The sequence below is a fragment of the Leptopilina boulardi genome, unplaced genomic scaffold (genome assembly GCF_019393585.1).
Source record: "Leptopilina boulardi isolate dan_hultmark-lab unplaced genomic scaffold, ZJU_Lbou_2.1 LbouV2_55, whole genome shotgun sequence".
NCBI lineage: Eukaryota > Metazoa > Arthropoda > Insecta > Hymenoptera > Figitidae > Leptopilina > Leptopilina boulardi.
Window position 1 is genome coordinate 136,134 of NW_026138000.1, and position 27,434 is coordinate 163,567.

Consider the following 27,434-nt stretch of genomic DNA (forward strand, 5'->3'; position numbering starts at 1 on the left):
ATGACACAAAATGTGAATTCGCCTTTTTCCCCCTTGAAGACGATTTTCGTCGTTCCTCTAGATAAAAAAGAAACGTCAAATAAAAAAAAATAGTGTTGTGTAAAATGGCGGATCAAAGTGACAGAAACCAATTGCCGCCCGGTTGGGAATGCAGATACGATTCCCGAAGTGGCCGTCCGTACGTAATATTATCAAATTTAAAAAAAAAAAATTTATATATTAAAAAATTGTATAATCAGAAATAAAAATTACCCTCAGTTTAATTTAGTAATTAGTTACGCAATCATAATATTTTCATTTTCACCCCTTCCCCCTCTCTTTGTTCTTTTACTGTTTACTGTCAAAATTTTCCCTTTATTTTTATTTTCATTTTTTTTATTTTCTTTCGCACGTTTTTGAAAATTGTTTTTTTTTTTTAAAGTGTGCGTAGAAAAAAAAAGTTAGGTTATGAAATCTCGGGGTAAATTGCAAAAAATATTTTCTATTTTTAATTGCAGTTATTTTATAAATCATTTTAATCGAAGTACAACATGGGAGGATCCAAGAGTGAGATATTGGCAATATGCTCAATATGTACAGGCTCAAAATTCAATTATTCCAAGTTCTGCGTCAACAGTCAGTACACAAGAAAGTATTCCGTTGCAGGTTAGTTTTTTTTTCGTATTATTATTAAAAAAAAAATCCATTTTTTTGAAGTTAGAACATTTTCCTGGCACTTCAAAAATGCAAATTTTTACAATATTCTTTATTTTGTTATTTATTTTCTTTTAATTATTTATTATTATTATTATTATTATTATTATTATTCGTTATAACAGGGGCGTAGGGACGGATTTTTTTCGGGGGGGGGGGGGCAAAAATTTGAATTTAACAAAAAATTTTTTTTTTATTTTTGCAAACAAAATTTTATTATTTTTTTCATTTGAAAATAATTAGAAAAATGTAGATTTAATAAATGATTCATTTTGCAAATTTTTAATTTTTAATTTTTAATTTTTAATATTTTTATTTCGTACATGAAGGTAAATTTTTTTTTTTTTTTTTGAGTAATTAAAATTTTTTTTTAGAATTTAGATTTAGAATAGATAAAAATTAGAAAAGAAAAAATAATAATAAATAATAAAATAATTATTTTATTAAATCTAATAAATATGATTTTCATGCCTCGGATTGTTACGACTTTTTTTTCAAAAATACGACATTTTTCGACTTATTTTAATAAAATATGACTTTTTCGAATTTTTTTTAAATTTAAAAAAAAAAAATTTCAACAAAATACATTTTTTTTTAAGTATCCAAATGCAGATTTTCTTCAAATCTTCTTTATTTCAATTATTTAACAAATTTTTAACTAAAATTCTTCACTAAATTAATTATTTTTCAATAAATTTTAATGAAATTCAATATATACACAATTCAATTATCTTAAACTATTTTTCAATTAAAAATTTATATGAAATTTAATAATTGTTTATAATTTATAATTTTAAAGCAAAAATTAGCAAATAAAATTATCAAAAAAAATTTTAATTCAAAATCACATGACACTTTAATTATTTGCAAAAATTTTCTATTCTTTTGTAATGATTTTTATAATATTCTTGGAAAATTCAATTATTTGAAAGCAATTTTCAATTAAAAAATTTTTGTAATTTTAATTTTTTTTTTTTTATGTGATTTATTCTTCATTAACAGAAATCACTAAAAATGTCACTTATTATAATTTATTGTTTGAAATTTAACACAATCATTTGAAATTCAATTTTATTTTCAAAAATTTCAATTTAAAAAATTCTAAAAATTAATTATTTCTAAAATTTTTTCATTTAAAATTTTTTCTGAAATTCAATTATCTCTTAAAAAATTTCCAATTTAAAATAAACTAAAATTCAATTGTTTTCCAAAAATTTCAATTCAAAATAAACTAAAATTCAATTAATTTAAAAATTTTCAATTAAAATTCAATTATTTTTCAAATTTTCAATTTCAAATTAATTATAATTCAATTGTATTAAAAATTTTAAATTCTGAATTAATTAAAATTCAATTATTTTTCAAAAATTTCAATTCAAAATCAATAAAAATTCAATTATTTTCCAAATTTTCAATTCAAAATAAACTAAAATTCAATTATTTTTCAAATTAAAATTCAAAATCTACTAAAATTTAACTAAAATACAATTATTTTCCAAAATTTTTATTGAAATTTAATTATTTTAAAAATTTTCAATTTAAAATCAACTAATTTCAATTATTTATAAAAATTTAAATTCAAAATAAACTAAAATTCAATTATTTTCCAAAATTTAAATTCAAAATCAATAAAAAATCAATTATTTTCCAAATTTTAAATTCAAAATCTACTAAAATTTAACTAAAATACAATTATTTTCCAAAATTTTAATTGAAATTTAATTATTTTAAAAACTTTCAATTTAAAATCAACTAATTTCAATTATTTTCAAAATTTTAATTCAAATTTAATTATTTTAAAAATTTTCAATTTAAAATCAACTAATTTCAATTATTTTTAAAATCAATTAAAATTCAATTATTTTAAAAAATTTCAATTCTAAATTAATTAAAATTCAATTATTTTCAAAATTTTTAATTCTGAATTAATTAAAATTTAATTATTATCAAAATTTCAATTGAATTTCATTTATTTTGAAAATTTTCAATTAAAATTCAATTATTATAAAAAATTTCAAATTCAAAATTAATTGTTATCAAAATTTTCTATTAAAAATCAACTAAAATTAAATTGTTATATAAAATTTCAATTAAAAATTCAATTAAAATTCAAAAAATAATCCAAAATTTCAATTCCAAAATTAATTATTTTCAAAAATTTCAATTGAAATTTATTTATTTTGAAAATTTTTAATTAAAATTCAATTATTTTCATAATTTTCTATTTAAAATTAACTTAAATTCAATTATTTTAAAAAATTTCAATTCAAAATCAATTAAAATTCAATTATTTTAAAAAATTTCAATTCCAAATTAATTAAAATTCAATTATTTTCAAAATTTCAATTGAATTTCATTTATTTTGAAAATTTTCAATTAAAATTCAAAAAATAATCCAAAATTTCAATTCAAAATTAATTATTTTCAAAATTTTGAATTAAAATTCAATTATTTTCATAATTTTCTATTTGAAATTAACTTAAATTCAATTATTTTTCAAAATTTGAATTCAATATCAACTGAAATTCAATTATTTAAAAAAATTTCAAATTAAATTTTTTTTATAATTCTAAAATTCAACTATGTGAAATCATTTTTTTTTCCAAATCATAAATTATTTTTAGTTCTGTAAAATTTAGTTATTCTCTGAAAATTAATCAAAACTTTTGAAATTCAATTATTTCTAATAATTCTTAATAAGGTTCTTATTGAATTATGCTTATTACAGAATTAATAAAATGAATTTAATATTTAATAAAAACATTTATTTATTTAAAGTAAAATATTTATTAACTAATTAAATTTTGTTAAAATTGAAAAAATCGACTTTTTCGACTTTTTTTCGAATGTAAATCGACAAAAACGACTTTTCTTATTCCGTAAAGTCGATCCGAGGCCTGGATTTTTTAAACTTGGATAACAATTAATTCATTTTTTTTTTTTTTCAGTGAAATATTTGTATTTTTTTTTTTTTTAATAAAAATAAAAATTATTTATTACAATTTTATTTTATCGTTTCAACTTCGAATATAAAGTAAATTTTATTCATTAATACGAATAATTTATTATTATTTAATGCTAATATCCCACATTTAAGTTATAAAAAATTTTTAACCTCGTCGATTATTAAATTATCCAATTTCTATTTAGCAAAATTGTATAAAGTTGGATTTTATATTATTGCAAAATTTTCAATTTACATTTAATTAAAATTCAATTTAATTTCTATTTAGCAGAACTCTTATAAAGCATTTTTTTCTAATACTATTTTTTTTTTTTTTAATTTTAAATTAATATAATTTCAATTCAAATAGTTTATTTTTTTACGAAACAATTATTATTTATTTGATTCAAATAAATAAATGAAATTAGTGGATAATAGACAGGTAAATGATTTAATTGTATGAAAATAAATTTTATTTGATTAAAATAAAAAATGTTTTAGTGTAATTTAGATCAGGGAATTTTTTTCCTAGCAATTGTTAGACACCCTGGAATGTAAATTTTTATTTTGCAGTAATTAAATTTTTTTTTTTTTTTTTGCTTTCATTGTTTGAAAAATAATAGAATAGTTAAAAAAAAAAAAATGAAAAATAAAAAAAAAGATGCACAATTTTTCACGCTGCTTTCTGGAAATGTTGTGCAAAACAACAGACCGGAGGAAGTGTCGGTGGACATATTATTTATTCCGGTTCGCACAGAGCACCCCAGGTTTATCCGACCCCATCGCCTTATAATAATCCGCAACCTGCGTTCTTGCCTCCGAGTTTGCAGGTAATTTTCTCGAGAGTGAAAAAATGAAACCCAATTCCTCCAAAATAAAAAAAAAATCCCCTTTTTTGTATTTTAATGTTCAAAATTTTAATATAAAAATTAAAAAAAAAAAACTACGTAGAAACAAAAAAAAAGTAGATAAAAATTTAAAGCTAAAATTCAAGTTAAAAATTACTTAAAAATTTTTTTTTTTTTTTTTTTGTTAATTTATCCCAAAAAGCAACCGAATTTTGGTTTTTGAATAAAAATAAAAGAATTACGAAATTTATTTTCGGATTAAATTATGAAAATTTAAATTTAAAAAAAAAAAAAAAAAACAATTAGAATATTAATTAATTTTTTCAGGATTTGAAGACACCAATGTCGACACGATCAATTAGCGCGATGACAAATCGCTTTGGTGATATGACAATTGGCTCGCCAACACCAACTAGAAATATGGAGACAAGTTTTATGCCAAATAATTCCGACGCTGAGATTCAAGTTGCAAAAATCAATGCAATGTTTCCCACTGTCACCGATACTCATATTCGTCTTTTATTGAAAAAGTAATGAAATTTATTTTCTTTAATTTTTTCTACATTTAGAGACAAAAGAAAAAAAAGAAAAGAAAACGGTTCTTAATTTTTTCTTTTATATTTTTTTCATCAGTCTTGGAATTTTTTTCTCAATTAAAAAAACCAAAAATTACAAATTTTAAAGCGAATTAAATTTATTACACATTAGTAAAAACAAAAATTATTACAATTAATTAATTAATTTTTATTATAAAATAAAATTTCTTATTGCAATAGTTTAATTTTAATTTATTAATTTTAAAAATGGAATTAATTTTTAAAATTAATTTTTTAAATATTAATTTTCAAAATTAATGTTTTAAATATTAATTTACAAAATTAATGTTTTAAATATTAATTTTAATATTAATTTTAAAAACGTGATTAATTTTTTCATCGTAGTTAATTTTAAATTATTACTTTTCAAAAAAAAAAGTGTTTAATTTTTTTTAATTCTAGTTAATGTAAATTTATTAATTTTAATATTAATTTCAAAAACGTGATTAATTTTCCAATCATTATTATTTTAATTGTAAAATAAAAATATTTTCATTTATTAATTTTTTCAACAAATATAATTAATAATATTTAAACTGAATTTAATTAATTACGAAAAAAAAGAAAATTCAAGTCTGATGAGAAAAATATTTTCTTTAAAAACCAAAAAAATAGAGATCGTTTGATCCACAATTTGATTTTAAATGGCTTAACTGCTTTTCTCTACTAACTCAATGCACAATGGGAAAAGAATTTATATCTAGTTTAATCAAAAATGACAATTTTTCTTTTTGCACCGAAAAAAAAGAAGAAATTTATTAATACACGAACGGATAATTCTGTATTTTTCCAAAATTTTCTAAAACAAAAATTTAGGACATTTTTCAAAATAATTATTTTTAACTTAAAGTACAGGTGAAAATATTTTTTTATTTTTTTTTTGTCATTTAGAGAAGTAAAAATTTAAAAAAAAAAATTATTTTCTCATAATGAGAATGTAAAATATAGAAAAAAAAGAAAAAAAAAAAAACGGGGAAAATTTGATGTTAAGTTTCGAGCGAAATTCCTTTCAGATACCATAACAGAGCTGCTTTGGTCATGAGCGCTCTACAAATTGAGAAGAATCCTCTTTGTGCGCCAGGACCTTGTACACCCATTGGAGTTCATTCTAATTACGCGATAACAAGATGGCGAGTTCCACGTCATGCAATTCACAATCTGACATTGAAAGGGTCTCGGCCGCCCCCTCATTCCCCAAAAATGAAACTTAGGTTTATTTAAAAAAAAAACTAACAAACTATGGATGCTAGATGTATATTTATCAATCTATATATTTATATTTTTAAAAATTTATTTTTTTTTCCCCCCCATTTTTTTCTATCATAATTTGCCAGGTCTCGGATTATATGACTTTTTCGACTATTTCAGACTTTTTTTTTTTTTTTTCAAAACTACGACTTTTTTTCGAACATATTTTAATAAAATGCGAGACTATTTCGATTTTTTTTTCACATTTTTTAAAACAAAATTTTTTAAATAAAATATATTTTTTTTTTTCAGTATAAAATGCAGATCTTTAAATCTTCTTTATTTCAATTATTTAATAAATTTTGCAACTAAAATTCTTCACTAAAATTAATTATTTTTAATAATTTTAATGAAATTCATCAAAAAAATTCAATTATTTCAAAACTATTTTTCAATTCAAAATTTTTAGGAAAATTAACAATTGTTTATAATTTAAAAAAAAAAATATCACAATAAAATTAACAAAAATCAACTAAAATTAAATTATTATCCAAAATTTCAATTAAAAATTCAAAAAATAATCCAAAATTTCAATACAAAATTAATTATTTTCAAAAATTTCAATTGGAAATTTATTTATTTTGAAAATTTTCAATTAAAATTCAATTATTTTCATAATTTTTTATTTAAAATTAACTAAAATTCAATAATTATCAAAATTTTCTACTCATAATTAACTAAAATTCAATTATTATCAAAAATTTCAATTCAAAATCAATTAAAATTCAATTATTGTACAAAAATTTCGAATTCAAAATTAATTGTTATCAAAATTTTCAAATAAAAATGAACTAAAATTAAATTGTTATCCAAAACTTCAATTAAAAATTCAATTTAAATTCAATAATTATCCAAAATTTCAATACAAAATGAATTATTTTCAAAAATTTCAATTCAAAATAAACTAAAATTCAATTGTTTCCAATCTTTAAAAGAAATCCTAAATATTAAATTATTTTTCAATTTTTTAATTGTAATTTAATTCAAAATCATCTAAAAATCAATTATTCTCAAAAATTTCAATTCAAAATTAATTATTATCAAAATTTTCAATTCAAAATCAACTAAAATTAAATTATTATCCAAAATTTCAAATTAAAATTCAATTATTTCCCAAAATTTCAATTCAAAATCAAATAAAATTCAATTATTTTCAAAAATTTCAATTGAAATTTATTTATTTTGAAAATTTTCCAATTAAAATTCAATTATTTTCATAATTTTCTATTTAAAATTAACTTAAATTCAATTATTTAAAAAAATTTCAATTCAAAATCAATTAAAATTCAATTATTTTCAAAATTTTCAATTCGAAATTAATTAAAATTCAATTATTTTCAAAATTTTTAATTCTGAATTAATTAAAATTGAATTATTTTGAAAATTTCAATTGAATTTCATTTATTTTAAAAAATTTTCAATTCAAATTCAATTATTTTCAAAATTTTCTATTTAAAATTAACTACAATACAATTATTATCAAAATTTTCTTTTTAAAATTAACTAAAATTCAATTATTTTCAAAATTTTCTACTCAAAATTACCTAAAATTCAATTATTTTCAAAAATTTCAATTCAAAATCAACTAAAATTCATTTGTTTTCCAAAGTTTTAAATGAAATTTAATTATTTTCCAAATCTTCAAAAGAAATCCTAAAAATTAAATTATTTTGCAATTTGTTAATTGTAATTTAATTAAAAATCATTTAAAATTCAATAATTATCAAAAATTTCAATTCAAAATTAATTATTATCGAAATTTTCTATTAAAAATCAACTAAAATTAAATTATTATCCAAAATTTGAATTAAAATTCAATTATTTTTAAAAATTTCAATTGAAATTTATTTATTTTGAAAATTTTCTATAAAAATTCAATTATTTTCATAATTTTCTATTTAAAATTAACTTAAATACAATTATTTTGAATATTTTCTTCTTAAAATTAATTAAAATACAATTATTTTCAAAATATTCTTCTTAAAATTAACTAAAATTCAATTATTTTCAAAAATTTTAATTCAAAATCAACTAAAATTCAATTGTTTTCCTAAGTTTTAATTGAAATTCAATTATTTTTTAAATCTTTAAAAGAAATCCTAAAAATTAAATGATTTTGCAATTTTTTAATTGTAATTTAATTCAAAATCATCTAAAATACAATTATTCTCAAAAATTTCAATTCAAAATTAATGATTATCAAAATTTTCAATCAAAAATCAACTTAAATTGAATTATTATCCAAAATTTCAATTAAAATTCAATTATTTTCTAAAATTTGAATTTAAAAGCTTCTAAAATTTAATTATTTCTAAAAATTTTCCATCGATATCTTTTTAAAATTTAATTATTGTCTAAAAATTAACAAAATCTTTTGAAATTAAATTATTTCTAAAAATTTCAACTTTAACTCTTCTAAAAGTATTATTATTTAAAAAAAAAAAATTTTTTTATTTAAAAATCTGTAAAATATTTTTTTTAAAATAAAAAATAATCCACTTTTTCGACTTTTTTTTTAATATAAATCGACTAAAACGACTTTTTTTAGTGCCTGTAAGTCAATCCGAGGCCTGCAATTTTTTCAAAATATGTCGGACAATTTATTTATCCCCCTCCCCCCCCCCAAAAAAAAAAAATTAATTACACAAAAAATTGTTTTAAAACAATTTGCAAAATTCAAAATGTAGGATTTAGAAAAAAACGGGACGCATGATTATGTTATAAAAATTATTAATTAGAATTTTAATTTTATGGAATTATAATTTATTACTAAATCATTTTTTTTTTTTTGGTCGAATTTTCATTTTTCGAATTAGCATTTTGAAAGAATTTCTCTTTATACAAATTTTTATTTGTTCGAATTAGAATTTTGCAAGAATTTTTTCAAATAATTGAAAATTCACTTCACAGAATTTTTTATTTGTTAGAATAAATAAAAATTTTGATAAATAAAAATTCGAAACAAATGAATAATTCTGTGAAATGAATTTTTGATTATTGAAAAATTCTTCTAAAATAGAAAATTTGTTTTTTGATGAAATATTCTGCAAAATATGAATTCAAAGAAACATAAAAATTCGGTTTAAAAATAATTATAAGAAATGAATTTTTAGAAAAAATGTTTTTTTTTTTTTAAAAAATCCTTTCATTAAATGAAAATTCTAATTAATGATTTTTTGAACATATAATCCGTCAGTCCCCCTTTTTTTTCTCATTTTCAAAAATTAGGAAAAAATTTCAAATTTCCTATTCCCCCTTTTTCAAATCCGACATGTTTTGAAAAATATATATATTTTTTTTTTAGAATATATATAAAAAGAGTAGCAGTAGCATGCATCCGAAGTTTCTAATACATTATTTACGAGAAAAAAAAAAGTGCATCGAAAGGGAACGCAAAAAAGTGAATTGATTGTATTTTTTTTTTAAATTTGTTGTTCTGCGAAATGAAAGACAAAAAATGATAATATTGAAAATGCACCATTTTCTATAATCTATCTGCGATTATTTTACTTTTTTTTTTCTTTATTATTCTATTGTAGCTTTTTTTCTCGGCTTCTTTTTTGGCTTGTAAATGAAACATTTTTTTTTTTCTATATTAATTTTTATATATTTTTCGAAAAAAATTTATTTGTGTATTAGACTCTTCGTTTATTTCAGAAGATTTATTTTTATTATTCCTTTATTTTTTTTTTTTTTGCTTTGTTTTTCTTTCAGTTTCCTGATTTTTCGGCACCAATTTATTCATTGGATTTCACACGATTTATTTGAAAAAAAAAAATTTATTTCAAAAAAAAAAATAAAATAAAAATCTAGGTTAGTTTATTTTTCATTTTCTTTGCTTTTTCGTCATCATTGCACGTTTTTCTTTATTTAGTTATAAGTTTTTCATTTTTTTTTTTTTTTTAATTTCCATGTGAAATCGAATTTAAAATCTAATTTCAAATTTTTTCGAAATATTTTTTTTTTCAACGGGCAAATTATATTTTATTAATAAATAATTTGATAATAATTATTATTTTTTTTTGGTTTCAATCGTAGAAATAAATAAATTATAATATAAATTTTATTATTGTAATATCGAATTTGGAAGGATTTTTTTTTTTTAATTTGAGAATTTTGTAATTTTCTCTGCATTTTACTTGGAAATTTTAGAAAAAAAAAATCTTCATTTCTTTTTAATTATTATTTTTTTTTAATCGCTAATGCATGTGCATCGCTATTTTTTTTATTTCAATAATAATTGAAATACAATTCTATAAATTGAAAATTAAAAATCTTATTTCTATTTGTAGCAATAAAAAAAAAACAAAGGTTGGAATGTTGAATGCCAATTTTTTTCTAATTTTTTTTTTCTGAATTAATTTACTGAAATTTATATATATTTTTTTATTTACAGAAAAATCCTTTTTTTTCTAAATATTGCATCTTGAGTAGAAAATTAATGTTTTTTTTTGTGAATAATATTTGTATATTTTCTACATTTTTTTTTTATTCTTCAAAAAATTTTTTTTATTTTTAATATATGTATATCTAGATGTAGAAGCATTATGAAATTATTGTATTGTTCTAATAGCAATGATTAGAGAATTTTTAATCATTAGAATTGTGATATGAATATTAGAAGGTATAAAAAAAAGAGGACTTTTAAAAATTAATTTTCTTTATTCCTCAATTGAAATAGGTACCTGAAAAATGTTTTTCCAAAAGTTGACGAGACTATTTTACTTGACATGTTAGAGCAAAGCGATAATAATGTTCAAAAAGCATCGGAAAAACTCATTGAATTGGGCTATGAGAAGAAAAATCCCACTGGTCCAAATAAAAATAGTTCCAAGCCAAAGGAAGAAAAAGTAAGTTGGTCCTTTTTTTTTCCTAAGAAAATATTATTTACAAAAATTTCGTTTTTTTTTTTTTTAAATAAAACTTGAAAATAGAATTTTATTATTATTATTATTATTATTTTAGTATTTTTTAGTATTAATATTTTCATTTGTAAAATAAAATGAAATAAAAGCTTAGAAAATTGTCCGAATTTTTTGAATACGGAAGATAAAAATTTTTTTTCGCAAATAAATAAAAACGCAAAAAAATTTCAAAAATTTTAGCTTAGGAAAAATAGAAAAAAATTTTATTCCTCTGTATTTCAGGTGGAAAATTTGCGGCCAATACCAACGCCACCACCGCGAATGAAAAGTTTCGAGGAGAAAAATAAAAGTAAGATTTAGAGAATTTTTTTTAAATAATTATAAAAAAAATAATTTTCAACAAAATTGTCCTATTTATTAAAAATAATTAAATAATAATGTTTTTTTTCGAAATTAATACAAAAATTGAATATTTCGACACGAAAAAAAAAACATTTTCTTTTTAAATATTATTTATTAGTTATTATTATTTATTTATTATTTTTAGTATTTATTAATTATTATTATTATTTTTTTTTATTATTAAAGTGAAAGATCGTCTAATGGATAAATTCAAATCCGTGCCAGAGAGAGTGATTTTATTAGCAATGGACAGCGTTGATTATGATGAGGAGAGAGCTTCGCATATTTTAGATATAATGGTAGCTGAAGAAGCAATTCGACCGCTCAATACTTCCAGTAGTCAAAGGTTTGTTAATAAATTTTTTTCAAAAAAAAAGAAAAAATCAAATTTATTCAAAACAAATTACAAAAATTAATCTTTCAATTTTTATGATAATACATTTTATTAAATTTAAATTTTGCACAATTTTCTTTTTTTCAAAGGGGCCAATTAGAAAAATTTTTTTTTTATTTAAAAATTCGTATAAAAAGAAATTCAACTATTTTGTGAATTTAATTTTTGTACTAGCGATGTATTCCTCGCTCGCTCAGTTAAAATTGTACTTATTGTTGTTTACTTATTGTAGTTTATGTATATTATATATATAATTTATGTTTTAAATTAATATCTTATTAATATTGTATAAAATTTATCTTAAAATTGAAAAAAGATGTTACATAAAAATAGTTTGTAAGATTTTCTAAAAGCATATATGCAAAGTATTTTGATTTATTTGAAAATAATTGAAAATATATTTTTCAAGAACGCTGTCGAGGTCACGGGGTCGGTGTCGTTTTTCGAAATTTGTTAACTTAATATAATAGAAGATGTTTCGTTTTAAATTAAGAAATGTTAAAATTATTAAGTTAAAAACATTTGACTTAATGACACTTAAAATTAGACACAATACTATAGGTTACTAACTAAAAATTGAAAAAACAACAATAAATAATAAAAAATAATAATAAAAAATTGAAAAAATCAAAAAATTCTTAAAAAATTGCAAAATAACCCTTTTTCGGGATAAAATTGAAAAAAGATGTTACATAAAAATAGTTTGTAAGATTTTCTAAAAGCATATATGCAAAGTATTTTGATTTATTTGAAAATAATTGAAAATAGATTTTTCAAGGACGGTGTCGAGGTCACGGGGTCGGTGTCGTTTTTCGAAATTTGTTATCTTAATATAACAGAAGATTTTCAAATTTTGAAAATTTTTTTTTTTCGTTAATTAGCAGTAGCCGAAGTGACGATAGAAAAGATAGTCCGCCCATTACGGAAGCAATTAAATTAACCGCTTCACCACTCAAGAAAATTCACAAGGAAAATGATAATGAAAAATGTAAAAGATCGAAAACAAAAATTGAAACACCCAAGTAAGTATATATATTTTTTTTTTCCTTTTGGTAATTTTTTCCGTTTATGAATATTTATACAAAAAATAAGAAAATAGAAAATTTAAATAAAAATATTAAATTACATTTTTTCTTTTGTTAAATTAACTATTAATTAACTAATTAATTAAATAATTTTAGGATTTTTTTTATTAAATTAACAAATGTTATTTTACTTTTTTTTTATATTAAAAAGAATTTTTAATTAATATTTTTAAATAAAAATTAACTGTAAAATATTTTTAATTTGGGAAAAATAAAATCATTGTTTTTTTTTTTTTTTGCAGAGTTTCTAGAGGAACAAGCACTACTGAAGATAATGAATATCAATCGCCTTATCGGTCAAAACCATCTGGACCAAATACAGATTTGCCTCATGGTGCCGATAACGATTTGCTTCTGTAAGTTTTTCTCTATTTTTCCGCCCTTTTTTTTCCTTTTTTTTTTATATTTCCATCATTTTAAAACTATGGAAAAAAACAGAAAATATTTTCAAAAATAGTTTTTTATTTTAAATTTTTTGTCAAAGAATTGAAAAAAGAATTATTTTTTTTTAATTTTCTTTTAAAAATTACGTATAAAATAAAATATAAATATTTATTTTAAAAATATAAAAATAAAAAATTGCAAAAAAATTACAAAAAAAATTTCCAAAATAAAAATTAAACCTTCAAAAAAGGAAAAAAAATTGACAACAAAATTAATATTTTAAATTAATTAATTAAATTAATATTTCCATTTTAAAAATATTTTCAAAAAAAAAATTAATAAATATTTGAATTTTTTTTTTATTCATTTTTTGTTAAAAAAAAATTGTTTTTGCCTTTTTTTTGAATAAATATTAAATAACAGAATATTTATTTATACACGGGTTTTAAAGAAAATAAAAAAGTAATTTTGCCTAAAAAAAATTTTGTGAAACAAAGGATTTGAAAAATATAGAAAAAAAGAAAGAAAATAAAAAAACTAATAATTTTTTTTCAGACCAGATTATGCTCCATGGTCGGGACCAAATCCTGGTCTTTTATCAAAAAAATCCTATTCAATGTCATCAGCAGTTGGCCGTGATTCATCACTTGTTAATGGTAATAATAATTGTCTTGCAAAAGGGCCAAATTTAGAATTAAGAAAAGGTCCAATTCGTGGATTAGCTCAAGGTTCAATTTATTCACAAAGAAATGTTGCCAATATTGAGAGTCGTGGTAAATGAAATTCGTGTTTTTTCTGATTTTTCATTTTTTCCATTTGCAAATAAGTTTCAGTCAAAAAAAAAAATTTTTTAATTTTTCATTTATTTTTTTAAATATTATTTACAAATTATTTTGAAATTTATTAAAAATAATTTCAATTTTCAAAATTTTAATTTCTAAATTTTAATTCAAAAATTTATTGACAATAATTTGAATTTTGCAAAATTTTAATTCAAAAATTTATTGACAATAATTTGAATTTTGCAAAATTTTAATTCAAAAATTTATTGACAATAATTTGAATTTTGCAAAATTTTAATTTCTAAATTTTATTTCAAAAATTTATTGACAATTTCAATTTTCAACATTTTAATTTCTAAACTTTATTTTTATTTTTCAAATTTTTTTCGCAATTCAAAAATTTAATTCTAGAATATATTTTATTTATTTATTTATTTATTTATTATAATTATTATTATTATTATTACTATTATTATTATGATCAAATATTTTCTTAATGTTAGAAAAAATATTTTAAATTCTTTTTTTAATTGTTAATTTTATTGAAACTGTTTTTTAATTCCATTTGTTGTTTATTTGTTGTAAATTTTATTTAAAAATTTTTTTACGCAGTTTAAAAAAATTAATTTACTATTTTAAATTATTATTATTATTATTATTATTATTATTATTATTACTATTATTACTATTATTACTATTATTACTATTATTACTATTACTATTTAAAATTTTTATTATTATTATTATTATTATTATTACCATTATTATTATTATTATCAGCAGATAATATTTTAATTGTTGATTGTAATTTAAAGATTGAAGGGAGAACTTGACCGTTAATCAAATGAAAAAGTTCCTTTTGAATTTCCAGAAAAAAAAAGAAAAGAAAAGAGAAAAAAAAAGAATGATGAAAAGTGTTTAATTTTTGGCGACTTTCTCTCTCAGAAAAAGAAAAAAAAAATGTAGATGTTTTCAATTTTAATGTTATTATTATAAATAATAGAGTGCTAGTCAATCGCCACTTTAAACCGAGACAAAACTTTTCCGTCTGCGACATATCTCTCTCTTTAAAAAAAAAAAAAAAAAAAGAAAAAAAGATTTAAAAAAAAACAAAAAAAAAAAAACAAATGACGTAGAAACTGATTATTAAGTATTAATCAATAATTATATTAATTATTAAATATTAATTATTAATTATTAATTAATAGATAATTAATAGATAATTAATAGTAAATCGTGTAGTGTTTCGTCTAGTTTTTTCTCTCAGTGAATATTCAAACATTCCCAACAAAGAATGAAAAACAGAAGAAAAATCTTAACTTTCAAATAATAATTCTAGTCACTTTTATTTAACTATTTAAAAAAAAATAACTAAAAAAGGGATTTAATTTTATTTTTTTTAAATGAATATATTTGAAAAATATTATTTTCTATTTTTCTTTCAAACTTAGATTTAATAATTCCCCCGGGGGATAATAATAATTAATAGAAAATAGAAAATAAAAAAAAAAAAAAAAAAAAAACTCAATTAGATTTCCCTCAAGGCAGTATTAAACATTTGTGATGTTAATTTAATAAAAAAAAAATGCGTACATAAAGGAAAAATTGCTTAATAGGTGTAACAAAAGAAAAAAAAAAAATAAAAGCCTTTCTCAATATTTCCATTAAAGTAACGAAAACCAAAAAAAAAAAAAAAGAATTCTCTAAAAAAAAAATGTAGCAAAAACCTTTATTATCCATTGCAATGGAAAAAAAAGTGCGACTTAAAAAATTTGAAATTTTTTTTAATAAATTACAAATTATTATTAATAATTAACGCGACGACGGTTGATTTTAATATTTCATAAAGAAATTTTCCTTTTTTTTTTTCAAGTATAAAAAAAATAACCGAATTTTTGTTTTCAAATTAAATTTTTTTCTTTTATTACAAAAATAGTTAAAAATTGTATTTGAAAATAGTTTTTTTTTTTTAATTTCGTAGGGAACAAAAAAAACAATAAAAATCCATTTTTTTCCCCATTTTGAAAATTTTCTACTTTTAATTTTATTTATTAATTTAAATATTTATTTTAAACGAAAATATTTTTTTTCGGGAAAAATTTTCTTTTTCGGAAAAATTTTGTCAATATGAAAAATAAAGGTTTTTGTCTATATAAAAATATACTCGATATTGAAAAAATAAAAATAAAAAAAAACAATCGTAGAACTATATATATATATATATATTAATTAATCTTAATTAATTATGTGCCATAGATAAATCGATGTACAGATGTATTTTCATAGCTTCAATCCAAAATATTCCTGCCTTTAAAGAAAAAAAAAAAAAAAAAACAAAAAAATACTACTTACTATGTGAATATAAACATAAATAATAAATAATAATTAAAAAATACAAAAAAAAAATTGCATAGATAAAAAAATAAAACGGCTGTGGCTGATTAGTTGAGAGCTATTTTTATAGCTTTTTGACTCGAAAAAAGAAAAAAAAAAAAAACTTACGGAGGATGAAATATGAATATATTTTCACTATATTTTTTAGGTATTGATCTATTAAAACAATAGGAAAATAAAATTTCAATTTCTCTCCCCTTTTTTTTTCTATAAAAAATTGTTTTCTTCGGATCCAAAACAATTTTATCCATTGAACTTTTTTTTGAAATCACAAACATTTTTTTGAAAATATCCAAATGTTTTTTTTTTTTTAAACTAATTTCTAACTCCCTTTAAATGTATAAAAACCATTTTTTTAAAAATTAATTTGCATCAAGAACTAAAATCTATTTTATAGGAAATAATTTTTAAGAATCTCGTGCTCGTTAGTCTTGTAATTGTCATTGTTTTTGTTTTGTGACGTAGAATTATTATCATTATTTAATATTACTATTATTTGTTAATAGTAAGAAATTGTCGCTCGTTAAATTTGTTCATTCAAATCGTAATTCTCTGGAAGTGAAAATAATTTAATAATTTTTTGGCTACGTTTTGAATTTTTTTTGTTGAAAATACCCAAAAAATTTGAATTCATTTTTAAAATCAATTTTTGTAATTATTTCTTTTAAACAATTTTTTTTATAATTTAAAAAAAAAATAGAGAAAAAAAAATTATACAAAAAATAATAATATTAAAATAAGATTTATTTACGTAAAATTAATAAATAATATAAAAAAAAGTTATGGTGAAAAAATTTATGTTAAAAAAAGTAAAATATAAAAATAGTTTTGGAGAAAAATTGTTTTTGTGTTTAATTACGATTTGAAGGAACAAATTTTTTTGTTAAAGCGTTATTTAGCTTGTTAAATTATTATATTAAACATAAAACCTCGAACAATGTTTCAATTATTATTATTATTATTATTATTATTATAAAAATAATTCCCTAGAAAATTGACTATTTTTCTCACTCTTCAACATAATATTTTGCCATATATATATATATAAAAATATATAACTATATTTGAAAATATAAAACGACACAATAATATTGAAAATTATAAATAAAAATAAAAACAGATATATATATATTTAGATAATCGCTCTTAAAGTACTACTATAAAAAAAAATCCGAACCGCCAAACAATATTAAATAATAATTAATCCAAAAGGCAAATTGTAATCCCCTATGAAATTAATTACTAACATTCTTAAAAAAAAAAAAAAACTAAAAAACAAAAAAAATATTCATAGAAAATAGTCCAGTGTGAATAAAGAAAGAAAACCAAAAAAAAAAAAAACCTAATGTATATCTATTATTGTACCTATATACATATCTGTGCAATAAAAATTAATCCATAAAAAATTGTTTTTCTCTCTTTTATTATTTTAGGTGAAAAGAAAAAGAAAAAATCAAAATACAAAAAAACCATTTTTATAATTTTTCTTTACATGCGATTTTTTATTTAAAAGAATTTTAATTTTATCAAATATTTTAATTTAATAAAATTCAGAATTTTTTTTTGTTCTAAAAATTGTTAGAATTTTTCATTTTATGAAATTTCATTTGTCATAATTATTATTTTTTTTTTTTTTTGCCGAATTTTTTATTTATTCAAATTAATATTTTGCAGAATTTTCAATTTTAAAACGATTTTCTATATTACAAGCATTTTTTTTTATTATAATCGAAAATTCACTTCATTATTTGTTCGAATTTTTATTTAATATAATTTCCATAAAAAACTGATTTTTCTGCGATGAATTTTTAATCGAAAAATCATTTAACAAGAATTTTTTAATTTGATAGAAATTTTCATTTGTCCGAAATTTAAAATGATTGAAACAATAATCGATTTTGGCGCGATTTTTAAATTATCAACCAATCACAATTTTTATGGATAATAATTTTTGATTGGTTGATAATTTAAAAATCGCGCCAAAATCAATTATTGTTTCGGCGATTTGAAATTTCGGACAAATGAAAATTTCCATCAATTAAAAAGATTCTGTTAAATGATTTTTCGATTAAAAATTCATCGCAGAAAAATCGATTTTTATGAAAAATTCAGATCAAATAATAATTCGAAGAAATGAAAATTCAACTGAAAAAATTAAAATGAAAATTCATTTGAAAAATAAATTAAAATGAAAATTTTATGCAATAAAATTCTGGCCAATGAAAATTCTTCTAAAATTTCTATATTATGTTAAATTGAAAATTCAAGTAAATAAAAATTCGAACAAATGAAAAAATTCTGCGAAATTAATTTTCGGTTAAATAAAAATTCTATAATATAGAAAATCGTTTTAATTGAAAATTCTGCAAAATACTAATTCGAATAAATAAAAATTCGTATAAAGAGAAATTTTTTCAAATTCTAATTCGAAAAATGAAAATTCGTCAAAAAAAAAAAAAAAATTATTTAGTAATAAATTATAATCTTTTGATGTTTATTTAAATCGTCAATTTATAATTTATAATTTTTTCAAAAGATTTACATATTTTTAATAAAAAATTTTTTTAAAATAAAAATTCTAATATTATAATAAATATTTACCAAAAAAATGCGTAAAGGAAAAAAAATACACAAAATTTGTATATTATTATTATTATTATTATTTTTTTTTATTAAAAACAAAAAATTATTATGTATACATATATATATTTTTTCTCATTCTATTTATATGTTAATATTCAAAACATAATGACAAAATTTTCTAATTGTACAGAGTTTTTTTCTTTTTTTTTTCCTTTTTTTTACCTTAAAAATTAGCGACTATCCACAATACATCGATTGGTCGTATCCTTAAAATCTAATAAATCTTCAACAAATAAAAAAAAAAAAAAAAATTCTATTAAATTTATTTTACAATAAATAAATTTTTGCATTTTAAATGGAGATAAATAAAAAATCTAAGCCTATGCAAATGTAAAAATAAAAATTCTTTGAAAAATTTTCCTTAATTCGTAATTTAGGAAAAAAAAAAATTTTTTTTCTAATCAAATTCTCTTTTTTCCCTAATTTTGGAAACTAGATTTATTAATTCGAAAAACATATTTTCAAATTAAATTCCCCCTTTTTTTTCCTAATTTAGAAAATAGATTTATTATTTCGGAAAAAAAAAGATTTCAAATCAAATTCTCTTTTTTTTCCTCCCCTAATTTAGAAATTTTATTATTTCAAGAAAAAATGAATTTGAAAATATTTCCATGTTTTTTCTTTTGTCAAGAATTTACAATAATTGAGGGAAATTTGAAAACTTTTCGTTTTTTTTTAAATTAATTTTTTTTTTCTTCGATTGAGTTTTTTTTTTCAAAAATTGAAAAAAATCTATAACTTCTTTCATTTTGTACATATATATTTTTTTTTATTTAAGCAAATGAGTGATAAAATGCAAATTGTTGATATTTAAAATGAAAAAATGGAATTTTTCTTTTTTTTTTTTTAAATTTAAACTTCGTCCTCATTGAGTAACATATTTGGAATTCCATCGGTTATTGGAAATTTTCTTCCTGTTTCCGGGCACAAAAGTACGCCATTTATTACTTCAACTTCCATTAAAATGTGATGGACTTTTTTCAAAAAATCTTCATTTGACTCAAAATCATCGACGAGAATTTGTGGTAATTCACCCACGTGTCCTATCTGTAATTTTTGAAAATTATTTTTATTATAATAAGATTCTAAGAATTATTATAAGAATTATTATATAAGAATTTAAATTATTTAAATTATAATTATTAATTGATTTATTTATTATTGTAATTATTAATTAATTAATTTATTATTATAATAATTAATTAATTTATTTATTATTATAATTATTAATTAATTAATTTTTTTAGTTTTTCTAGATTAATTTTCAAATTATATTTATTCTTTGTTTCTTTAAAATATTAATTTTATTTTTCGTCTTTTCAAAAAAAAAAAAATATATATTTTTGTCTTGTTTTAATTGTTAATTAACTTTTATTTTATTTTTTTTTTTTGTATTTTAGAGCAAATTTTTTATTTTATTTAATTTTTATTTTCTTCTTTATTATTTTATTTTAATTCATCAAAAATTTTGAAATTACTTTTATTTTTTTTTTTAAATAATTGTATTTTAATTTTTATTTAAAAAAAAATTTATTACTTTAAATTACCAAATCTATTTTTATTATTTTTTTTAATTTTTCTAAATTAATTTTCAAATTATATTTATTATTTGTTTCTTTAAAATATTAATTTTATTTCTCGTCTTTTCAAAAAAAAATATATTTTTTTGTCTTTTTTTAATTGTTAATTAACTTTTATTTTATTTTCTTGTATTTTAGAGCAAATTTTTTATTTTATTTAATTTTTATTTTCTTCTTTATTAATTTTTTTAATTCTTCAAAATTTTTGAAATTACTTTTATTGTTTTTTTAATTTATTAATTTTATTTTATCTTTTTTTGTATTTTAGAGCAAATTTTTTGAATTTAATTAATTTTTTGTTTCTTTTCGTCCCTTTTTTTTGTTTTTTTTTGTTTTTTTTGTTTTTTTTTTGAAGGGGGAAATTTCGAAACTTACACTTTCTGCTGCTTTCCAAAGTGCTGTCCAATCTAATTTTGGAATAATTCGAACGATAAATTCTGAATTGAAATCAACTTCGCAAAGTTTAATATCTTTTGCCTGAAAATTAAAGAAAATATTTTTATGTTTCCATATTTTCTTTCATTATTCTTCAGAAATCAAAAAAAAAAAAAAAAAAACAAATCATTTTTCTAAATTAACAATAAATTTTTAAACAAACAATTATAACAATTTATTTTCGGAAATCCTAACCTAAAAATCGAAATATTAAAACGAATGTAAAATAAATGAAATTTCGAAAAAAAATTAAAATCAATAATAATTTAATTCGACAATTTTTTTAACATTCATTAAATTTTACTATTAATTCAGAAAAAAAAATAATTTTCCCCCGACGAAATTTATAAATATAAGAAAAAATGGAGGAAAAAATCAATGCGTGCAAGAGAGACAGAGAGGTTAGTTAAAAAATAAATATTTTCTTTTACCACAATTGCAAGAGGATATCCAACAGAAACACCTTTCAAACACTTGGATGTCAACATATTATGCGTCAAAAGCTTCATTTTTTTTTTCGAAAAAAAATTATAATTCTTTTTTTTAAATTGCGAATATTCGAATCACAAATTTATGCACTGTCGTCTGCTATATATGTGTTAAAAAAAGACAAATTTTCTTATTTATACAATAACAAAGGAGAATATAATTTTTCTATTTAGCTTTAGATTAAAAATGACAATTTTAATTTAAAACTGTTTAATTATTATTCTTTTTTTTTTTTAATAAAAAGAGGTAAAAATTTTAATTGGACAGGGTTGGGAATGTTTCTAAAATTAAATGGTTTGAGAAGGAACCTCCAAAATGTGACGGGTAAAAAGTCGCGCTGTTTCCTACTCAACACTGGGGTTTGATAATTATTTTTTTTTTTTTTGTTCAATAGTTTCTCAACCCTGATCGCAAGAAAATGTAAACACAGGAGAACCTAACCTAGTGAAATATTTCGAATGGAGCTGTCAAATTTATTACAAAAATGTTCTCTCGTCAACAAATGTAAGTGAAATTTACATACAAAATATATATATAAATATATAATTGAAAATTTATTTAATGAAAAATTTAGTTTAATTTATAGGTTAGAATTTTTTCTCCAAATTTTTAATTTTAAACTATACTGAGTATAATGTTTTTTTAAAAACATTATTAGTTTTCTAATAGAAAAACACTTTTTTCTTTATTATTTGTTTTATTTTTTACTATTTAGTACTTTATTCATAACTGCAAAAAAAAAAAAAAATAAACAATTTTTGAGAAAAAAAGTTTCGAAATATTTGTTTTTTAATCTAATTTATTTCGCGTATTTTTCGTAAATAACTTTCAATTCGACTTTTTTGGAATTTATTTTTTTTATTTTATCTTCATTAAATTGTTTTTATTTTATTTATTACTGTGAAAAAAAAGAATTTCGTAAAAAAAAAGTTTTGGAGGTTAGGAAAAATATTTCTTTTTTAATCTATAATAATTTATTTCGCCTTTTTTTCGTATAATTTTCGATTCGAATTTTTTATTAATTTTTTTTTATTGTCTTTTCTTTCTTTATTACTGCAAAAAAAAAAAAAAATAAAAAGGAAACAAAAATTTTTCGAAAAAATAATTTCGGAAATTATGCGAATTAAATTTTTGTTCTTTAATTTTATTTCGCATTTTTTTCGTATAATTTGCAATTCGAATTTTTATTTCTTATTTTCCATTTTTATTAATTATTATTATTATATAAATAAAATAAAAAAATATATATAATAATAATAATAATAATATAATATATTATAAATATTATTATTATTATTATTATTTATTAATTTTATTAATTTTTACTTTATTACTGAAAATAAAAAAATAAAAAAATAAAAAAATAAAAAATTGTCGGAAAAAAAGTTTTGAAAGAAAATATTTGTTTTTTTTTTTAATTTATTTTGCGGGTTTTTTTTTGTATAATTTTTAATTTTTGAATTTTTGTTTCTGTAATTTTTAGTTTTTTATATGTAATTTAATTTTTTTTTTTTTTGTTTTAATTATTATTTTTTTTACAGCGGACGAAATAGCCGAAGAAAATAATAGACAAGAAGATGAAAATTTTCGAAATATCTATAAAAAATGGAAAGGAACTGATGTTAAGGACAAAGATGTTACTTACAAAATTATTCCAAAATTCTACTTTAAGGTAGACAAAAAAAATTTTTTATTTTCAAATTTTTAAAAATTTCATAGAATTTTATTTAGATTTAAAAAAAAAAATTTTTGAATTTTCAAAATTAAATATAATAATAATAATAATAAAAAACTAAATAACTAAAAAAAAAAAGTAAAAAAATTTTAATAATAAATAAATAATAATAAATAAAAAAAAATTAAATGAAAAGTTGAATAAATTTTTTATTATTATTAATTATTAATTATTTATTATTAATTATTATTTTAATTAAAATAATTAAAATAATTTTAATTAAAACAAATATAAATAAAAATTTAATTATTGAAACTGTTTTTTAATTCCATTTGTTGTTTATTTGTTGTAAATTTTATTTAAAAATTTTTTTACGCAGTTTAAAAAATTAATTTACTATTTTAAATTATTATTATTATTATTATTATTATTATTATTATTATTAATTACTAATTATTTTTTATTATTTCAATTTAAATAAATAAATAAAAATTTAATAAAATTGTTAAATAAATTTTTATTATTATTAATTATTAATTATTATTTATTATTTTAATTTAAATAAATAAATAATAATTTAAATATTTAAATAAAAATTTAATAAAATTGATAAATAAATAATTTTTTTTTTTTCAATTAGTTGCCAAAAGATGACGAAATTTTACCGCAAAAATTACGTGAAGAAACGCGTGCACTTTTTTTACAAAGAAGATCACGACAATTATTGGACAATAATGAATTAAAAGCACTATGGGTATTACTTGATAAACATCATAGTCCACCATTATCAGGCGATGAACAATTAATAAATTATGAAGATTTTAAAAAAGTTGGCAAACTCGCTGGACAAAAATGTAGTTTATATTTTACGGCTGTTGTATTTGCAAAATTACAACAAGGCGATCCACATGGTCGCGTTAGTATAATGGCATTATTTAATTATGTAATGAGAAAAGTTTGGCTACATCAAACGAGAATTGGACTTTCATTATACGATGTCACTGGTCAGGGTTATCTTCGAGAATCGGTAATAATTATTATTCTTTTTCATTTTATTTATTATTTTTTTTTTTTTTGAATTCTTCTTTTTAATTCTATTAATTTATTGAAAAAAAAAAATGTAATAAAAATTTTTAAATTTACAAATAATATTATTTAATTATTAATAATATTAATGAAAAATTAAAATGTTTGGGAAATTTTTTTTGGGAAAAATATATTTCAATATTTATTATTAATTTAAAAAAGAAAAAAAAAATGTTTAAATTGAATTTTCGAAGAATTAGTTTTTTTGCAAAATAAATTTGGAGGAAAGAATTTTGTAAAATTTCAAAAAATTAAATTTTCTTTTTATTTAGTTTTAGTTTTTAATTTTAATTTAATTTAATTCTTAATTCTCTTAATTTAATTCTTTAATTCTGTTTTTAATTTTTTTCATTTTTCATTTTTAGGATTTAGAAAATTATATTTTAGAATTAATTCCAACTTTACCGCAACTTGAGGGTTTGGAAAAATCGTTTCATTCATTTTATGTGTGTACGGCGGTGCGTAAATTTCTCTTTTTTTTGGATCCATTGAGAACGGGACGTGTTCGTATACAGGATATATTGGCGTGTAGTTTTCTCGATGATCTTCTTGAATTGAGAGATGAGGATTTACCAAAGGATTTACAGGAGGCAAATTGGTTTTCAGCGCCATCGGCACTCAAAGTTTATGGACAATATCTTAATCTTGATCGTGATCATAATGGAATGTTGAATAAAGAAGAACTTTCCGGGTATTTAAATTAAATGATTTTTAGTTATCAAATTTAGAAAAATGGGGAAAAAAAAATTCGATAATTATTCAAAATTTAATATATATTTTAATTTTACTTCTTTAATTTCCAACGAAAATTAAAAAGAAAAATTTATTTTTCTATTAGATATGGAACAGGAACGTTAACTGGAGTTTTTTTGGAACGCGTTTTTCAAGAATGCCTTACCTATGAGGGAGAAATGGACTATAAAACATATTTGGACTTTGTTCTTGCACTGGAGAATCGTCATGAACCACAAAGTTTACATTATCTTTTTCGAATTTTGGATATTAATAATACTGGATATTTGGATACATTTTGCCTTAATTATTTCTTTCGTGTAAGTACGAATATAAAATTATTTAATTATTATTCACTATGATTTATTATTATTATTATTATTTATTAGTTATTGTTATTTATTATTAATTAATTATTTATTTTTTTATTCAATTAATTGCAAAATTTATTTTTAATTAATTTTTCTATTTTCAAAAAAATTCCCCAAAAGAGAAAATATGTTAATTTTTTTTTTAACCCTGGAAAGTAAAATAATACTTTTTGCAATTTAAATTAATTTTTCAATTTAATTTTTTTTTTCTAGGCAATTCAGGAACAAATGTCAATGCATGGACAGGAGCCTGTGACGTTTGCAGATGTTAAAGATGAAATTTTCGATATGGTGAAGCCGGCCGATCCTTCTAAAATAACACTACAGGATCTTCTCTCGTGGTAAGGAAAAATATGAATATTTTTTTTTTTATATTTAGAAAATAAAATTTTTTATATCCCTGAAATTTTGAAAAATTTTGAAACGCATGATTATGTTCTAAAAATTATTAATTATAATTTTTATTTTACAGAATTTCATTTGTCAATAATTATTTTTGAGCCGAATTTTTTATTTATTCAAATTAGTATTTTGGAGAATTTTCATCAAAACGATTTTCTATATTTCACAATTTTTTTTAATAATCAAAAATTCACTTCACAGAATTTTTATTTACTCGAATTTTCAATTTAACATAATATAGGCATTTTAAAGAATTTTTATTGGCTAGAATTTCATTGCATAGAATTTTCAATTTTAATTTTATCAGATGAATTTTCATTTGTTCGAATTATTATTTGATATAATTTCCATAAAAACCGATTTTTTTTTTTGCTGAATTTTTAACCGAAAAATTATTTAACAAAATTTCTAATTGATAGAATTTTCATTTGTCCGAAATTGCAAATGACCGAAACAACAATCGATTTTGGCGCGATTTTTAAATTATCAACCAATCATAATTTTATGGATAATTTTTTTGATTGGTTGATAATTTAAAAATCGCGCCAATATCGATTGTTGTTTCGGTCATTTGCATGTTCGGACAAATGAAAATTCTATCAAATTAGAAATTATTTTCTTACATTTGAAAAATTAATTTTTAAAATAGCGGACAAGGCGACACAATGGTCAGTATCTTAATTGAATTCCATGGATTTTGGGCGTACGAAAATCGTGAAGCAATGGCTGCCGATTCTGGAGATGAATCTTCACACGTTTGAAGATTTTGTTTTTTTCTCCCCCCCCCTTTTTTTTTATCTGTAAATATATAATAATTCGAAAAATTCGTAAGTAATAGAATTAATTTTTTTTTTATACATTTTTTAAATACACACAACGAATAAATTTTCACATTTTACAGTGAATCCTTTTTTTTCAAAAAAAAGAAAACAAAGAAAAGAAAGAAAAAGGAAATAAAAAGAATTTAAAATAATCAAATTTTAATAAACTGACTTTTTAAATTGTAGAATTTTATTTTTAGTTTATATTATTCCCTCTGGAATTAAATAGAATTTTTCTTTCTTTATTTATACAAGAAACTAAACAAGAAATTATCAATTACAAAAGTTGGTAATTTAATTTTTGAAAAATTTATTTCTAGAGATATTTTTCTAAAATATATTTTATTTAATTTATTTTAACAATTAAAATTTTGGTTTCTTTTGGAATTATTTTTATTTGAATTTTAATTAATTCAATTAATGACTCTGGAAAATTTTGAATTTATTGAATATTTATTTTATATATGTATTTTATTAATATTATTATTATTACTAGATATTATTATTATTAGATATTATTATTATTATTATTATTATTATTATTATTATTTATTTATTAATTTAT

At 18.6% G+C, this 27,434-nt stretch overlaps 3 protein-coding genes across 6 annotated transcripts; 2 read left to right on the forward strand and 1 right to left on the reverse strand.

Moving 5' to 3' along the window:
• The first annotated feature begins 14 nt into the window (after positions 1-14).
• LOC127290095 (uncharacterized) lies at positions 15-15,831 on the forward strand. 4 transcript variants are annotated; one of them, XM_051318486.1, is made up of 11 exons: positions 15-178; positions 498-645; positions 4,348-4,467; positions 4,813-5,015; positions 6,095-6,292; positions 11,011-11,179; positions 11,477-11,543; positions 11,783-11,942; positions 12,872-13,012; positions 13,318-13,431; positions 14,015-15,831. In XM_051318486.1, the coding sequence occupies exons 1-11, from the start codon at positions 105-107 to the stop codon at positions 14,238-14,240; spliced, it is 1,620 nt and encodes a 539-aa protein (XP_051174443.1). In that variant the 5' UTR covers positions 15-104; the 3' UTR covers positions 14,241-15,831. The 4 variants fall into 4 exon arrangements, with proteins under 4 accessions (XP_051174443.1, XP_051174444.1, XP_051174446.1 ...); XM_051318487.1 differs by having other exon boundaries at positions 12,875-13,012; XM_051318489.1 differs by lacking the exon at positions 6,095-6,292.
• Positions 15,832-19,271: 3,440 nt separating this feature from the next.
• Positions 19,272-22,067, reverse strand: LOC127290099 (multifunctional methyltransferase subunit TRM112-like protein). Its single transcript, XM_051318491.1, has 3 exons — positions 21,725-22,067; positions 21,234-21,335; positions 19,272-20,325 (listed from the first exon to the last, which is right to left on the reverse strand). The coding sequence occupies exons 1-3, from the start codon at positions 21,800-21,802 to the stop codon at positions 20,131-20,133; spliced, it is 375 nt and encodes a 124-aa protein (XP_051174448.1). The 5' UTR covers positions 21,803-22,067; the 3' UTR covers positions 19,272-20,130.
• A 109-nt stretch (positions 22,068-22,176) lies between these two features.
• Positions 22,177-26,946, forward strand: LOC127290098 (serine/threonine-protein phosphatase 2A regulatory subunit B'' subunit gamma-like). The gene is made up of 7 exons (XM_051318490.1): positions 22,177-22,286; positions 23,324-23,454; positions 24,098-24,484; positions 24,909-25,234; positions 25,382-25,595; positions 25,860-25,987; positions 26,698-26,946. Exons 1-7 carry the CDS (start codon positions 22,241-22,243, stop codon positions 26,807-26,809), a joined length of 1,344 nt encoding a protein of 447 aa, XP_051174447.1. The 5' UTR covers positions 22,177-22,240; the 3' UTR covers positions 26,810-26,946.
• Positions 26,947-27,434: the final 488 nt, after the last annotated feature.

Coding starts and splice junctions, on each gene's coding strand:
- LOC127290098 (XM_051318490.1), top strand. CDS start 22,241: ATGGAGCTGTCAAATTTATTACAAAAATGTTCTCTCGTCAACAAAT. Junction 25,235..25,381: donor AATAAAGAAGAACTTTCCGG/GTATTTAAATTA, acceptor TTTTTCTATTAG/ATATGGAACAGGAACGTTAA. Junction 25,988..26,697: donor CTACAGGATCTTCTCTCGTG/GTAAGGAAAAAT, acceptor TTTTTAAAATAG/CGGACAAGGCGACACAATGG.
- LOC127290095 (XM_051318486.1), top strand. CDS start 105: ATGGCGGATCAAAGTGACAGAAACCAATTGCCGCCCGGTTGGGAATGC. Junction 5,016..6,094: donor ATTCGTCTTTTATTGAAAAA/GTAATGAAATTT, acceptor AATTCCTTTCAG/ATACCATAACAGAGCTGCTT. Junction 11,544..11,782: donor TTTCGAGGAGAAAAATAAAA/GTAAGATTTAGA, acceptor TTATTATTAAAG/TGAAAGATCGTCTAATGGAT.
- LOC127290099 (XM_051318491.1), bottom strand. CDS start 21,802: ATGAAGCTTTTGACGCATAATATGTTGACATCCAAGTGTTTGAAAGGT. Junction 21,336..21,724: donor GATATCCTCTTGCAATTGTG/GTAAAAGAAAAT, acceptor TTTAATTTTCAG/GCAAAAGATATTAAACTTTG. Junction 20,326..21,233: donor TTTGGAAAGCAGCAGAAAGT/GTAAGTTTCGAA, acceptor CAAAAATTACAG/ATAGGACACGTGGGTGAATT.